The sequence below is a fragment of the Trematomus bernacchii genome, unplaced genomic scaffold, assembly GCF_902827165.1.
Source record: "Trematomus bernacchii unplaced genomic scaffold, fTreBer1.1, whole genome shotgun sequence".
Lineage (NCBI taxonomy): Eukaryota > Metazoa > Chordata > Actinopteri > Perciformes > Nototheniidae > Trematomus > Trematomus bernacchii.
Window position 1 is genome coordinate 4433820 of NW_022987698.1, and position 16421 is coordinate 4450240.

The following is a 16421-nucleotide window of genomic DNA, read 5'->3' on the forward strand; positions in this document are numbered from 1 at the left end:
ACTTTTTTATAATACAGTGTTATACAGCCTTTGACTGTCAGTAACCTCTTTAATGTCCTCTGCTGCTTGTGTTATTTCTCCATAAAGTGTGTATTGTCTTGGGCTGTACACCTTTGAGGGAAACAGAACAAAAACAAAAGATAATAGGGTTTAGCTGCAGAGCAACACTTTTCAGAATCAGAATCAGAAATCCTTTATTAGTCCCAGAGCGGGGACATTTACAGTGTTACAGCAAAAAGTGGCATAGTAGGTATAAAGAGGCATGCATTAATAAAGAATAAGCTAACTTATTAAATGTATAGAAGAGAAGAACACATCAGTTATAGAATACACATAAAGACAAATTATGAGCACTTTTACATTAGAAATAGCATTTCAAAGTTAACCACAACTCATGGTAACAATAAAGAGAACAGATTAACCTGTATAAATGTATTAGAAGACTAAATAGTTAACATTTTAAAATTCGATCTCAACCATATCTTCCTATAGCTCTGGGAAGTTGTGAGAGGTGTTGCTTCTGTTTTGTTGAATGTGTCAGACAGTCACACTGAGACATGCGTGTGCTGTTGGTGCATTTTCTCACCTCACAGTCTTCAAATAAAGGCTTTGCGCTTCTCTCCCACACAACAGACATTATTAGATTCTCTCTGTCATTTATTTCTCCCTAAAGTCCAGGTGTGTCTAGAGTTTTTTTTTATTACAAGGCTTGCTGTGCAGTGAGATGACTGAGTGTACAGTTGCCAAGAGTAGAATTAACTTTACAAAACATATTGAAGGTAGAAAGAAAGGATAAGCAATATTTTCCCTGGGGAAATATGGCTTGTTATCCACTACCATGCTATATCATCCATTTGTATGAATCTTTTGTAGAGAACAGTGAAACCTCAACATACTGTACGGTGTGTTTCTTTGTCAATAGAATGTCCCACGTTGTCTTTTTAAATGTTTTGAAAGATATTAAAGTCAAGTCAAACTGTATATCTATAGCAAATACAAAATAACCAAAACTGAACAAAGTGAGAATCGATATTGCCCTGATATCATCATTGTGGAATACTTATGTTATATCGTGACAGCCTTAAACTGAAGTGGTCGTCAAGTAAAAATTCTGACCAAAGTATTTGGGATTCATCCTTGGATGTCTTTGAATAACTATCAGATTGTGTGGCGATCCATCCATTAGCTGTTGAGAGACTTCACGATGGCTCACTAAAGTCACAGTGTCAGCAGAACCACTTGGGTTTGCTCCAATAGGTCGCAGCTGAAGGCTCAAGCTTTGTTTGTTGGCTCACCCCTGTCCTTTCCTCCTGCTGTGTTTCAGAGCAAGGACATTGGGATCCAGATGCACGAGGAGCTGGTGAAGGTGACGAATGAACTCTACACTGTAAGTAATACACGTGTCTCCTCCTGATTGATCACTCACACTTTATCTCAGCACAAAGCTCATCCAGTTATTATTGCTCTCTCTGTGTTTCTCACATTTTATTTCACGTCTCTCTTTTTCTGTTCTCTTTTATTACCTTGCTTTGCACGTTATGAACTATTTCTTGAATGAATGAGTATTTTCTTTTGAAACATTAGACTTTAGCTTGGGTGAACCTACCAAGTAAAGCAAATACGAGGCCCACTGTCACGGCCAATATGGCTGTGTTTAGCTCTGGAAGCACCAGTACCAAGAGTAGCGTTAGATTAAGTCTAATTAAAACACCACTGCCATCAGCCCACCTATTCGTGATATATACCAAGTTTACAGTTTATGAGGTACAACTAGCTGAAATGAATGCAGACAAATGCAACTGCCTTTAAATAAATCTTAAATCTAAGTTTTGTCCAAAGTGTGCAACCTCATGGTCATTTTGAAGCATGCCATTGGTGGTGCTGTCGAACTCTTTTCTGTTATACTGAGAGGAGAAGCTCATGAGAGAGTTCTACATAAGATATTTGAAAGGGACTTCTTATAAAGATAGTTTGTTTGAATGTACTCTATAGCTGCTGAGCACACAGGGGGTTAGGATGATGATTTATGTTGTTAAGTGAGAGAATGATAGAGGCTGTTGTAAATGATTAAATGGAACATTACTTTCTCTCCAAGTTGGACAGTTTCTGGGCTTTGAGTCACTTCAACATCTGGTGGGTTCTTCAGCTCTGGTCCTGTTAAAGGGTCAGATGACTGGTTGTTTCTGTGGAGGCCTGTGAAATACCTGCATGCCTTAATACATGAAGGTATCGTCCTGTCAGAGTGTGTTTGCAGTTATTATTCATTTTAGGTCACCTGCTATAGCTCTGCTGCTTTGTTGCATTGGATGTCACCACTATGGTTTCCTCGTTGGAGAGTTACTATAGGGAGAAGTTTCTTTACTGGTACAATTTGTTTTCTTTATTTTTGTTTAAATGTCCTTCCGCTTAATTTTGAGATGGAGAAAAAAACATTGTAGAAAAAAGTAGTTCTTATTCATTTATCTGAAAAGCAGATTTTTTTTTCTCAGCTTTCTCGCAGCCCAAATAGCCTTTTCCCCTTTTCAGCAATAACTCTCAGGCATCCTGCAGCTGCTGCCCATACATTTTAATATACAAAAATTGCGGATTGAATGTATGGATGATTCCCGTCATGCTTTATAGCCAAGATGTTTTCAAAACATCTATATAACACTTTTAGAGGGCAGTATTTAAAGGTCTCTCAACCCACATTTTCTCAGTTGGGTTTTTTTATGGAAAAGCAGCATCATTGTATCCCCGATTTATTTTTACTTTGTGCCACTATTTCTAAAACCCTTCGAAATGTTCTATTTATTCAACACTAATTCAAAACTGAATAGTTAATAATGGGATTTCCTGCAGGAAGCCTTGCAGACAGATGAACATATGTTGGGAATTAGGACATAATGTACTGGTGCTGGTAGGATGAGTAGGAAGGAGGGTTCATGCCCACTTACTGGACAAACTCCAGGCAACTTCAGCTCCCTGAGGTGAAACACAAGAGATGGCAGGGCTGCTTTATATTACTAATTCATCTGAGCAATGTGAGGAGAGTTAAACTGTCAAAGGCCACTGATGGCAATTCTCCCCGAGCTTGCAATCTGTACATTTTGATGTTGCAATAGATAAGTTATGGACAGCAAGGTATAATAATATAAAGGTATAAAAGAGCATATATGTTAATTAGTGCATTTTAAAATAATTGTGTTTTTGGTTAAATAACTTCAAAGACTGACCGAGGTTGCTATACTTGACTTTATGTCTTAACTGTATATCAATTATAAAATGCAAGTATTGTTTCTGAAGGCTACGTCTGATAGAAAGTTTGGTTTAGGGTTTCAGGTTTCTGAAATCCCATGGAAATATATTGTTATTATTCAACTTTTATACTTTTTTAATATGTCTGTTTCACCCATTCTGCCCTCTCCGGCTCTGGCTGAGGATGATGCTGCATAATGAAACTCAGATGGTCCCTCTTATCATGCTCTACTTGGCCTCAGCCGCAATCTGGCTGAAAATTAAAAATCAAAAATTCTCTCTGAACATGAGGATTGTGTGAATTATGGGAATCTTCACAGCTAAGAAAAGAAAATGATGATGGTTGCAACAACACAAAAATCACTTCCTCAAATTACAAGCTTCAGGCTGGACAAAAAAGCACCAACTGTACATTTTGATACTTTCTCAGACTTTTATCTGCTTAAGCCCCTGTCACACTGTCCCGAAATTGACACCAGATGGACACACGAATATGGAATTGTGAATTTTGCAGGAAGATGGCCCCGAGCCACACACAAAGGCAACATTTACATTACATTTAAGACATACAACTGCAACGAAAGTAACAAAAACAATTATGTTAAAGTATGATACTGTACTGATATTTTCAGACTTTGTTCTTTACTTTCTCCGTCTTTATATGTAGAAGATATTAAGTTTTCTCCGTCATGTTGTTTCCATAGCAACAACAACTTCCTGTCAACTCGCCTTCAAAATAAAAGCATCTAAATAAAACAGGAAGTTAACCTAAATTACATTTAAGACATACAACTGCAACGAAAGTAACAAAAACAATGTAATATCCTTTTCAGCTTCACAGAACACAAATTGGGTTATTTACATAATATGTTTACATGATTTTGTTGTGCAATAAAACAACCAGATGGACACACGATAAAGGAAATGTTCAAATTCGGCTCTGATCGTAACAACATCGGGCCATTCGTGAGGGCATCTTAAGCCATCGTATGACCGCCGGTGGAGTTTCTCAGGCTCCGGCAGCAACTTCGCGAGCGGTGGCAAAATCTTTGGCATGCCAAAAAATTGCCGAAGGACCTTGCGAAGGTTCATTTTCATGTTGAATTTATGTGTCCATTTTGCCCTTCGTAAGGCACCCGTGAGGGCATCTTGTCAAATCGTGTCATCTTCGTCTGATCATCGGTGCCATCGGGCATTTTTCGCCGGCGGTCATACGATGGCTTAAGATGCCCTCACGAATGGCCCGATGTTGTTACGATCAGAGCCGAATTTGAAATGTTCCTTTATCGTGTGTCCATCCGGTGTCAATTTCGGGACAGTGTGACAGGGGCTTTATTGACTTCTGTTTTTAAGCATAGTTTCCATCATAACCTCTGACAAGGTTTAACAATGCACAGGCGGCAGAAAAGTTATTTCACAAATGACCCTCAGGCAGCAGTGACATTCATTGTTGGAGGGGAATGAAGGATTGGTTTTCATGACTTCAACCTTGTTAGTATTTGTGCAGAAATAGCTGAATCAATAGCCTGGCCTCATGGTGGTTGCCTTGTGGTATTTTGTAACCGTTTTCACAGGCTGCCAACCAATTCTATTCAAGGAAAACTGTGAAGTCCCATTAGGATCCCAGTCTGCTCAGTGAGAGGTAAACTGTGGGCTGAAGCTATTGTTCAAACGTAGGTTAAAGTATGGCGCTGCAGCGTGAGTATTCTTGAAATTGCAGAGCATGTTTTCATTGTTTCGGCTTGTCAATAATAGCAAACCTGAGATGAGAAATAGGAGCTAAAGCCCGTCACTTCCTGCTTCCAGCAACATATATCAATGTGAAATTCAGTTTTCTTAGCTTGAAGCTGTTTTAATTTCCTGCTACACTGCCTTAATATCCCCACTGTGATCAATAAAGCTTATCTTGTCTTTCTGGTCCCCCACCTTGTGTTGGTTGTTTGCTCCTCAGTCTTATACACGCTTTTTCTTTTGTTAATAACAACATCAACAACCTCTCTCTACGGGCTGGTGCTGGTTAAATTAATTCATTTAGTCAGTTCTAGTTAATTCCTCAGGAATATATTTAACAACATTTACTCACACCATGTTAGTGCTGAAAAAAACACACAATTATTGAAGCTGCTGCATATTTGGGAAAAACAACATCACAGATGTATTTGGTGCATTGTTGGTCTCTTCTTACATTTACGTTTTCCAATTGTTTTCATCCTTGCTAATGCTTCACACACGATATACTATACAGATTATGTTGTGACATTTGGAAATCACATTGTTGCATCTGGCTTTTTTCAAACATGAATCTTAATGTATCGGTCAGTCTTTTATATTTAAGTTGCATATTTGTACATGACATTGTTACAATACAAACCCTTTTTAATTAAGTGTTCAGAGAGAAGAATACAAATAAGGAAAGACAACAAAGGTCCAGTCAAACGCAAACGAGCGACTTAGTGATTACTCATGGTCTTCCCTAGAATATTTAGATATCAGTAAAATAGAAGTATGTGCTTTTTGCCTTGCATTCTCTCACTGTTGGGTCTCTTTTACCAGCTCACAGACTGCAGGAGTTAAATAGCCCTAAGCAGATGACTCAACTATTCACACACCTCCTGTAGACACAGCTGAAGCTCAGTCTTCCTGCAAATTAGTTTGTGTCTCTAGCTGCCGGTCCTGTAGTCAGATGGTTCAATGTAAATGTAGCACATTTTAAGAGAAATGTAAAAGAAACGGTGCTAAAGCCTGGGGAGGAACAGGGTGTTAGCCTAGTTTCTCTCTTGGCGGAGTAGCAACAACGATGTTGAGCTTTGTCTCTCTCAGAATAGACCACTGGCTTTCATTTTATCTATTTATTTTACTTTCAGGTGTTTGCCTAGCAGCTCTTTGTCACTCTGTTGTTCTTGTTTTTCTAAGACTTCCTGCACTGCCTGGAGAGGAAAACTATTTATTCACACATCACACAAAGGGGAATAAATAGAGCCTCTTAAAGTGGCAGCACTGATAAATATACTGTCGCAGGGTTGAAGGTCTGTGGAAGATTATAGTTGTGAGTGACCCAACGGCAAACACCTGATGTTGATGAGTAGCTCTCAAAGGAACCCCACTGCTTAAGTTTAGCACCAAGTGAGCATTACTTACTTGAACACAGGAAACACATCAATTACTGTTTATGTTGACTGTCCAACATCCTGAGGTGTTCAATGAGATTTCTGAATGTGTGAGGCATTTGAAGACATGCTCACATCTGGACAGTCCTTTACGAGGCTTAAGACTGGGCTTCCAATAGGAGACACTCCCAATGAGCATCTGGGATGGGTTGAAGACGCAGGGTGCTTCTGTCTTCTATAATGAAGGTTTTCAGTCACCACAGTCTTGTCATCTTAATGTTGGAGTGTGGTAGGGGGGCTGAATTTCATGTTCAGTGTGTAAGTAGAGATCAAAGTGGAGAGGTAACTGCAGAGAAAACCGAAAATACTACTATCACTTTGCTGCACAAAGAAAAGATGAAGATGAAGAACTCTGTTGTGAAGATGAGTTGCAGTAGATATGATGTAGAGGCTCTGGAAAGCCAGAGTGAGGAGGGGATGAGGTGGTGAGTTGAAGATTCGACAGCCAAGGCTACACCACACACAGCCCTGGGCCCTTGGATTAACTTAAAATATTCCACATGTAGGGACATCTGTGTTAGCGCTGCATCGACGCCCAAATTGATCCACCAGGCCACCATGAAAACGCTCAAGCCAAGCCAGTTTTTGAAAGGAAATGACATCAGAGACGTGGAAAATATGATCTTTTATTTGTATCTCCTTATGTTGGTTGCATGCTGAAGGGAATATGGCATTATTAACACAAACAGTAATGCTGTTGTTACTCAATTAGGGCACTTTGTCCTGGAAAGAAACAATATATTGTTTGACAAGTATATTCTTAAGGTTTCTGTTGGTTTCAGTTGTTATACAGATTAAGGACTTAATACTGGTGTTGGCTTTCTTCTTATGATTTCAGCAATCAAACCCTTCTTCTGTGCACATAGCCCGAGTCTATACTTATTTATTAACTTATATTAGTGTTTGTTTTAGCAGTGAAATAAAATCACATTCTGAATTTGTTTAGAGCCCCTGGTGATGTCTTCAATCAACCTGTTTTGTCTGATTAACTGTTCAAAACCCAAATCTTTTAACGTCATACAGTACTGTATATGAGAAATAAAAGCCATAAATACTTACATTTGATGAGTAGAAACCCAAGAACGTTTGGAATTTTTGATTGAAAAATGACTGAAATTATGAATAGATTATCAAAATAGTTCCCAATGTACTAATGTTCAATTTGACTTATTAGTATTACTTTATTGTTGCAGCTCTTTTTTTGATATACAGCATTGATTTCAATGTACCACACTAAGCAATTGTTTCCCATACAGTATTTTCGCTTTTCCCAGTCTGTGGGCTACTCAATGTACTTTTTTAAAACCAATATGTCCTCTGATTATGTCTTAAGCTAACATGCAAACTGACAGCAACTGAAAAGCATCTGTTATTAATGTGATGATCATCAGCCCTGTCATTGGTCAATCTGAATGTCTGTTATCCTCCTGCTGCAGGTGATGAAAACATACCACATGTACCACACTGAGAGCATCAGTGCAGAGAGCAAGCTGAAGGATGCTGAGAAGCAGGAGGAGAAGCAGTTCAGCAAGTCCGGAGATCTCAACGTTAACCTCCTGCGCCACGAGGACCGCCAACCAAGACGCAGCTTTGTCAGGAAAATAGAAAAGATAAAAGAGAAGGTGAGTCTAAGGGATGTTAAGGTTTTCGTTAATTTAGCTTCAATTTAAAAATACTGAACCATTAAATGGGTATTTCATTGAAATGTGAAAGGGGGAACCCACAGAGAATTAACATTGAATCTGCAGTTTCTCTCAGCTTGGTTATGTTCGCTAATTGTTTGGTTTCAGGCCCTTAACACTGTCACTACTCTCATACTGTCACTTTTGGCCAAAGCAGGCAGCTGTATTGATAAAAGAGTCAGATATTGCCCTCAGGAGTTAGTAAAGGCCTAGACCAGAGCTAACAGGAGAGTGAATATGGGAATTGCATTTGCCAAGTGGTCAGAAACTGGACAGAGGATGCATGACAATGTTGCACCATGTCTGCTGGAATCATGCTAACAAGTTGAGCATATCAACTTTAAGTATGCAAATATGTAAGTGTTATTTTAGTTTGTTAAGCAGCTCCTCCTCAAAGCTAAATGAGTAGGTGTGAGGACTTTACTTCTGTAAATGGAACTCTTTCTCAAGGTTATTTGGACAGAGTGATACACCACGAACAGGCAGCAATAACATTTCAGAAAGTCTCAGTAGGATCCTGTAGGACTGCAGCCAGATACACACTGAGAAAATAGCAGCCGACAATCCAACTGTCTTTTCATCTTATGGAGATTTCCACTTGTTTAAAATCGTCTCTTCCAGCAGTGTAAGGCTGGTGGCCTCTGGAGCATAATGTACTTCAGATGCTCCCATGCATGTTTTACTTTGGATCTTCTCCCAGAATTGTTCTATGCAAATGAAACCCCCATCATATCTCAGGTGCAGGAAATGAAAAGGCTGTCAGGAAGACGGCATCTCTCCCGCCGCAGGCTGAACTGAACACTATTTATAATGCAAAGTGGCAATGAAAGTTGTTTCCTGCTTCTCGTTTCCAAGCTTCTGTCTCAGTACTCTGCCTGCAAACAGGTTGGAGTAGAAACAGCAAGAAATACAAGTTAATCTATCTTCCTCTCAACCACTGCTGACATTTGCATCATAATGGCTTTGTTAAATTGGAAACAAAATGACCATGTGGAATGAAATGAACAAACAAACTATTCAAATAATGGGCAAAATGTCTCTGCTCAAAAATGATTATGCTTGTGTTGTATTACCCGCTCCCATTTTTCCCCTTAAACTGTGGGTTTTTTTCTCCAGAAGTTTTTCCTTGTACGATGTGAGGGTCTAAACTAAAGGATAGAGGGTGTCGTTTTCTCATACTGATATTCTGCACAAACTGTGCTGTTGTATTTGCTGTAAAGTGTCCTTACTGTAAGGTAATTATTATTTGTACAGCACTTTGGCTCGACCAAAAATAGTTTTAAAAATGTGCTATATAAATAAAACTTGATTTGATTTGATTACAAACTACAGTATTGCCTTTCTGAGTCACTAAATCGTTGAGTTGCTAAAGGGAAACTACTTTGTCAAAACTGTTAAGCACACATTTGCAAAATCAATATGATTTGTTCTATTCAGAGCAATAGTTACTTAATGGAAAATGCTGTCATGTGTCTTTATTCTAGAGAACAGGAGAAGTACAATTGTGCAAATGCATTGCTAAATTCAAACTAGAGATACAGTCCCACATTCAGCCAACCATAAATTAAGAGTTAGAGTTGAAGAAACAAATTGAGCTAACCGGCAGATGGTTACATTAAGCCTAGCATAAAGAGGGGAGGGGAGCAACTAGCATGAGTCCAAACACAATATTGTTGATTTTACAATTGTTTTTTTCTAATGAACAAATAATATATGACATGTTAATAATTGAATGTTTGAGAAGCTGGTAGCTGGATTCTATTACCATTAGAAAAAGGCAGGCTAGCTAATGAAAGCTAAGCTAATCAGCTGCTAGCCCCAGCTTCATTTCACTTAGTGAAGCCAGAGTCTCTTTAAGTGCTCCTCTGTGAGCATCCACAGTCTGCAGTCTGTGCTACTTAAGTGTTTGGAGACGGAATAATGACTAAAAGCCTGGCTGTGGCACTTAACACTTACTATCTAGAGGGAGTTTCTCCACAGCCTGTTTCTCCAAACTTTCCCTGCCATCTCTACCTGTCTGATGGTCCCAAAGCTGCAGCTGACTGAGCACACACTCAAACCCCCCCTTTCCTACACTGATGTTGTTTCTTCTCATCTGCTCCATCTCTTCTCTCCTCCCCAGAGGCAAGCAAAGTATTCCGAGAACAAGCTGAAATGCACAAAAGCCCGGAATGACTATTTGTTGAACCTGGCAGCAACAAATGCTGTTGTGGCGAAATATTACATCCATGACGTCTCTGATATGATTGATGTAAGTATGCGCTGGGCACATGTGTTTGTTTACATCTCTCAGCTGGGATTTCTAATGTTGATTTAACTCTGCAGCACTGTCGCTTTTCTCACCATCTGTTCCTGAGTCTCATTCACTCTCAGCCTGTTAGCTGTTTGTTTTCAAGCTGCTCTATCGCCCCACTGAATGTTATGCCATCATCTTTTCATTATTAAGTTCTGCAAAACAAACTAAACACTGACTGACTGCTGTTGACATGAATATTAGTTCAGCAATCTGCAGTAACACACAGCTCCAGGAAGATTATATTTGACAAATTATATTTCGAGGGACTCCATCAGTGTTGACTCCTTCGTCTCATACTCATTAATTTATTTTTGTCGATGCTGCTTTCGGGAGCTTTGCCGGGACAAACACAGCATGTCCTTGTGATTGTCTGCCTCTGACTGTCACCAAGTAAAAAACACGGCCCATGACACACGCAGTCTGTCTCTATTGTTTGGCCTTCTGTTGTCTCTCCTTTCATGGATTAGAGTAGAGGAACAGCCTTTGTAACTATGACACAATAATATTCCCTTCAATATAACTTTCGATAATGTCCCCATTTGTGTTTGTCCAGAGAACCTAATAAATGAAGTCACTATTATTCAAATGATGAACCAGTAGCACAGCTGGAAGGTCTGATTACCAGGGTTTAATAGGGTGAATGTTGAGAAAACCACTAATGGTTGGAAGTCGATCAGAGTCAGCTGGTGAGCAGAGGCTGTGTTAATGCAGCCATGAATGCGGTTAATGTGGCTGGCACAGAGCTCTCAGCCCCAGGTGACCTGCTACCCTGCAGACAAACTGATTAACATTAACATGGGAAAGCCTTTATTGACCATTTACATTTTTTTAACATTCTGTATTTATTTCTTTAGTGCACATATCCCTCGTCAGGGAGGTTGGACTTTGGGACTTCATTAGCTATTTAATCCTATTCTCAATACATATTTTGTCTGCTTTTGTTGTGCAACAAAAAAGGGCACCCACTGTTGACTGCTTTCTATTTAGTTGTTCCCATCCCAAACTGGTATTTTCCTTATTTACTGTTTGGGTTGTGCTGCTAGCTATTGTAGACTCTGTAATTGGATTCGGTAGTTGTGAAGCAAATTCGTTTTTTTCTCAAATTTAATTTTCAGTGTTATTTTCCACATGAAGACAATCTTTCATATCAGGCCTATCTTTGAGTTTAAATGACACATGGCAGTATATGTGGGCTTTGTTGCCGACAATACCAAACACAACACTAAGATTTATATCAATATAAACCTTTCAGCCCTTTAATGTTTCCCGCCTGGTTCTCACATTTTTGCTTGAGGGCCGACCACCATACGGAGTCACAATGATAGATGCACATTTTCCAGGTCAGGCATGATAAGATATGATTTTAGTGAGAATTCTATATTTTAATGAACGCTATGCAAAACAAATTGCAGTTGAAATAGGATGGAGAGTATGTCTCTGCTGTATGCAGTGTGATGGTGGTATGTTGTTTTGTAAGTGGACATACAAAGATTTCCCTGCCTCTTTGCTGAGCAGCTGTGATGGATCCAGTCTCTTGAAACTGAAAGGTCCATGTCGTTCCAAATCCTGCTGAGCTGCAGGGAATAGGATTGTGAGCTTGACTGGTTTGGCTGCCACAAGCGGCGCAGAGGTTTGTCGTGTCAGAGTAACTGCACACCACACATCAAACCAGACGCTCACGCAGCAAGAAGTCAGATTTGTCAGTCAGCATCAGAGACTTTAAACTGTTAAAGTGTAATTTGGACAACATGTGGAGCTTATTCTTTACTGCCGGGAGCTGATGAATGCTGTGAAGAGGGAGTTTGGTCAGTGGTGTCAGCTTGATACATTATTTAAAATTCTGCTTGGAAATAAGCTTAACATGACTTTAATTACCTCCATTGAGAAATGTAATTCTTGCAGCAGCATGAAGTAGACTAAGGTATACAGCAACGAAAAAAGAATAACACAATAATTCAGTACATTTTGGTTTTGCATACATAACATCTATTGTGGGGCCAACTGTCCAACTGCGTTTAAATGTAGTAATTGTATCATGTTTGAGTTTTTTTTGCTGAGGGTGAAATAACTTGAATATAACTTTATTAACCAAATTAAAGACAGCCCTTAATTTAAACATGAATGAGAAGCATGTTAAACAAATGACACATATTTGCAAATAATAACATGCAGCCGGAATATAATATGTACTATGTTTGCATAGCTCTAATGAGAAAGAAAAGACATATTTAAAAAAAAAAAAGGAAATTGGTCAACAGTATTTTGATTCAAGAGTGTATCTAATCTCCCGCTTCCTTCAGGCAGCCACTGCAGTTATGAATGTTTACCGTTTACTTGTTTAAAAGAAGCTAATTGGCTGCCTTTAGTCTTTAGTCTATTGACTGAGTGGTGCAATGATGCTTGTGCACCAAAGTAGAGAGACTTCTTCCTCGGTCCTCTGGAGTGTTAAAGAGTGTTTACTTAGTCATTCACAGAGCTGTCAGCTGCCTCAAGCTCGCTCTAAACCTCCTCACTACCATCCTCTGCTTAATGAGGTTACTTCATCCAGCTCTGTGTGATAAGACTCTGTAATTATCCCTGCTGTCCTACTGTGCTAGCTCCTGTAATTCTGTGAGCTCTACTTCTATTTTTGAACGGTAACAAGTGGCAGGATGTAATTTGGAATTTAGTTCATTAAACAGGTCTGAACATGATGGAAAGTGCTCAAGCTAACATACTTTTCAACTTCACCTGTGCACATTCTTCCACATTCCCTGAAATATTTATAACGATTTTTGCTTTATCTCCACAGTGCTGTGACCTGGGCTACCATGCTAGCCTTGCACGCACTCTCAGGACCTACTTATCTGCCGAGTACAACTTGGAGACATCACGCCACGAGGGACTGGATATCATAGAGAATGCGGTGGACAACCTGGATAACCGCAGTGACAAGCACAAGATCATGGATATGCATAACCAGGTGTTCTGCCCTCCAATGCGCTTTGACTACCTGCCACACATGGGAGATGAGGTGAGATTCTTTCAAAGTTCCTTTGTGCTTTTAGCCATCAGGCTGCACAACAAGGGGTCAACAATGTAACTCATAAACATCAAATATACACTGTTTTTCACAATAACTTTACCGGCACACATACTACATGTAAATATATTGAATATGTATATATGGCCCAAATATGTATATAATTATGTTCATTTAATTTATTTCTTATTTTAAAGTTAATTAACTGTATTTCATTTTAATTTGATCTTTAATTTGATTAATCTTTGATCTTGTGTGAATCTGTGCCGTCCTGTTTTTCAATCTTACCCTGTTGCTATTTAAACTGATTAATTTCTCCACGGGGATTAATAAAGGTCCATCTTATCTTATCTTAATATTGAGTTTTAAAAAGTGTCCATTCAGGTGGATCAGTTATGTCTCTTGTAACCCTCCTCTTCCTCCTCAGGTGTGCCAGGTGAGCGCCCAGCAGCCGGTCCAGACTGAACTCCTGATGCGCTACCACCAGCTGCAGTCTCGCTTAACTACGCTGAAGATTGAGAATGAGGAGGTGAGGATTTATGATGTCCCTGTGTTTGTCCAGCGTCCAATCCAGCACCTCCTTCAGCCCCACCCCCCAAAAAACGAAAAGCCCGGCTCATTTCCCCCAGAGCCAAGTAGGAGGGCCACATCACCATCTGTTCTCTTTGCAATTACTCTCCAATGACCTTTGCTCTGCGGGAGGCAAGAATATATTAAGATCATCACAGCACCAATGTTATGTTTTCTATGAAGTTATATATAAAATGGTCTGTTTTGTAATGAAAATGGGACTTTTTAATTAAAAGCCGCGGAGACAAATATGCAAATGGAGGTTATAATAACCTGGCCATGAAGAGTCTTCTGTGCCAATGGCTCTGCCTCTTCCCTGTCTCCCCGTGTTTTGTGCTTCGGAGGATAATGGACGAGCGCTGCCATTACTGTGAATGAGCTTTATCAATCTCAGCCCTAAACAAAAAGCCTCCTTCAGTAATTTCACATACAATTTGTTTCTGTGCTAGGCGCGCTTCATTTTTATGTCTTAGTCTGATGTATGCCTGATGTGCAGGTTGCTCTGGAGTGATATTTGAAGGCTGCTTGATGTAATTTCAGTGTAATTCAAGGTCATTTGTTGTTCTGGGGACAATTTGTCTTTGATATAAATATGCTAGTGCTGTAAATCACTCACTCTTGCCCTTGAAAAGATCATAAGTTTCTTTGGTTCCATCAAGGCTTGTGAATAAATAGCTACAAAAAGGAAAATATGAGCAAGACATATTGGTAAGATATGATGACCATTTGTCATCTTCGTCCCTTTCTATTTCCCCCCCATCTGTGCAGGTGAGAAAGACCTTGGATGCCACCATGCAGACGCTGCAGGACATGCTGACGGTAGAGGACTTTGACGTGTCGGATGCCTTCCAACACAGCCGCTCCACTGAATCCATTAAGTCCGTGGCCTCCGAGTCCTACATGAGCAAGCTGAATGTAGCCAAGAGGAGGTCGAACCAACACGAGACGGAAATGTTTTACTTTTCTGTGAGTTCATGTGGATTTCGATCTGTTTATCCTTCCGAACTGTTAATGTCCGCCGGCCTGCTATGAACTACAGCTTTGCGGCACTTTTAAAAATCAAGCCATCAGTCATAATTTCGACATGTTTAAAAATAGGAATTAAATTAAAGCTGGAACAGATTGAATTTATGCTGATTTGAATTGTTTAACTGGGCTAATGTAACACTGGATTAGTGCTACTCGCTGATTGTTGCCTTTATCGGTCTCTGCAGAAATTCAAGGAGTACCTCAACGGCAGTAACCTCATCATTAAGTTGCAGGCCAAGCATGACTTACTGAAGCAGACGCTGGGCGAAGGTAGGGAATATTCTCCGTTTGTCTTCCTCTTTGACCCTCAGAATCCCACAGCTCTGTTAAATCAATGCCTTCAGGGTTATAGTGGTGCAGGTCTTATCTATCAGCAGGGAATGAGGTATAGGAGGCTTCAAAGACAACATTTTTTAGGGATGCAGGAAGGAGAGAGGAAATGAGAGCTGATATTCAAATGGCAAACTATCACACCAAAAGCAGGCCACATCTACTTTGAGCTATCCATTCCCCCTTCTACTCATCTCCATTGGTTGAAGTATTATCCGGTTAGTGTCTTTATGGTAAAGCCGCAGGGAAGGTTTCCATTTCCAGCCTGTGAGAGAAGGGCTTCCCTCGGCCCCTCCCTTCCCCAGGGGTCCCCTTGTCACCTCAGCCGTGAACAGTTTACGCCCAATCAATCAGCAGGACCAGACCCAGGCCCGTTTCTGCAGCTGCTCCTGCATCAGGGGTTCACCTTATAGAAAAGGGCATCAGGCACAGACAGCTGAGGCCTTGTGACACTAATGAATACTTCTACATTTCACACCTTGGATTCATTCATTCAAGTCTTTACTTAATTATTTATTTTCCTTTATTCACTCTGTAGCAAACTACCAACTGAATGCTTTTTGCACTCGTAAAACTCACATTATAAATCTCTGGACAGCTCTGTTTGTATGTCCGCAGTGGAGCAGGTGATAGAGTGCATAAACAAGGCATATGGCGTCTCTAGGTACCACCCATGTTTAATTATTCAGATGATCAATCAGGGTCGTGTTGTGCTCATTAGCTCGTCGTTTCACACCCAAAATAGCGTTAGAGTATGCGTGTGGTTGTTTGTGACCATGACAGAGGGAACAAGATATGACTGGTGAGTGCCACATGGCGTTTACATCTTGCTGCATGTATTAATAAAAACATTATATAAATCACTGGCACCAGTCAAGATGGTGCTAGCATATATGCCAAGCCTTGTTTCCAAATAAGGAATCACCATTTCCCTTGATCAGCGACATTTATTTGTACATATTTTAAGTTTATATAACACGTATTGCTCTATCATTGAGGCACTTTATTTGATGAAATTAGGGGGAAATCAACATAGACTTTTTTGATCATGCTTGAGAAAATGTGTGTGTAATTTTGAGGTTGGTTGG

General features: G+C 39.8%; 1 protein-coding gene across 1 annotated transcript in view; it reads left to right on the top strand.

The window, feature by feature from the left end:
- srgap3 (SLIT-ROBO Rho GTPase activating protein 3) overlaps window positions 1-16421 on the top strand; it is a 52460-nt gene that overhangs the window by 23410 nt on the left and 12629 nt on the right. The window contains exons 4-10 of the mRNA XM_034138746.1: window positions 1325-1387; window positions 7841-8026; window positions 10209-10337; window positions 13174-13395; window positions 13832-13933; window positions 14743-14940; window positions 15189-15273. Of these exons, the coding sequence (XP_033994637.1) occupies window positions 1325-1387; window positions 7841-8026; window positions 10209-10337; window positions 13174-13395; window positions 13832-13933; window positions 14743-14940; window positions 15189-15273 (985 nt within the window). The remainder of the gene's footprint in view (window positions 1-1324; window positions 1388-7840; window positions 8027-10208; window positions 10338-13173; window positions 13396-13831; window positions 13934-14742; window positions 14941-15188; window positions 15274-16421) is intronic.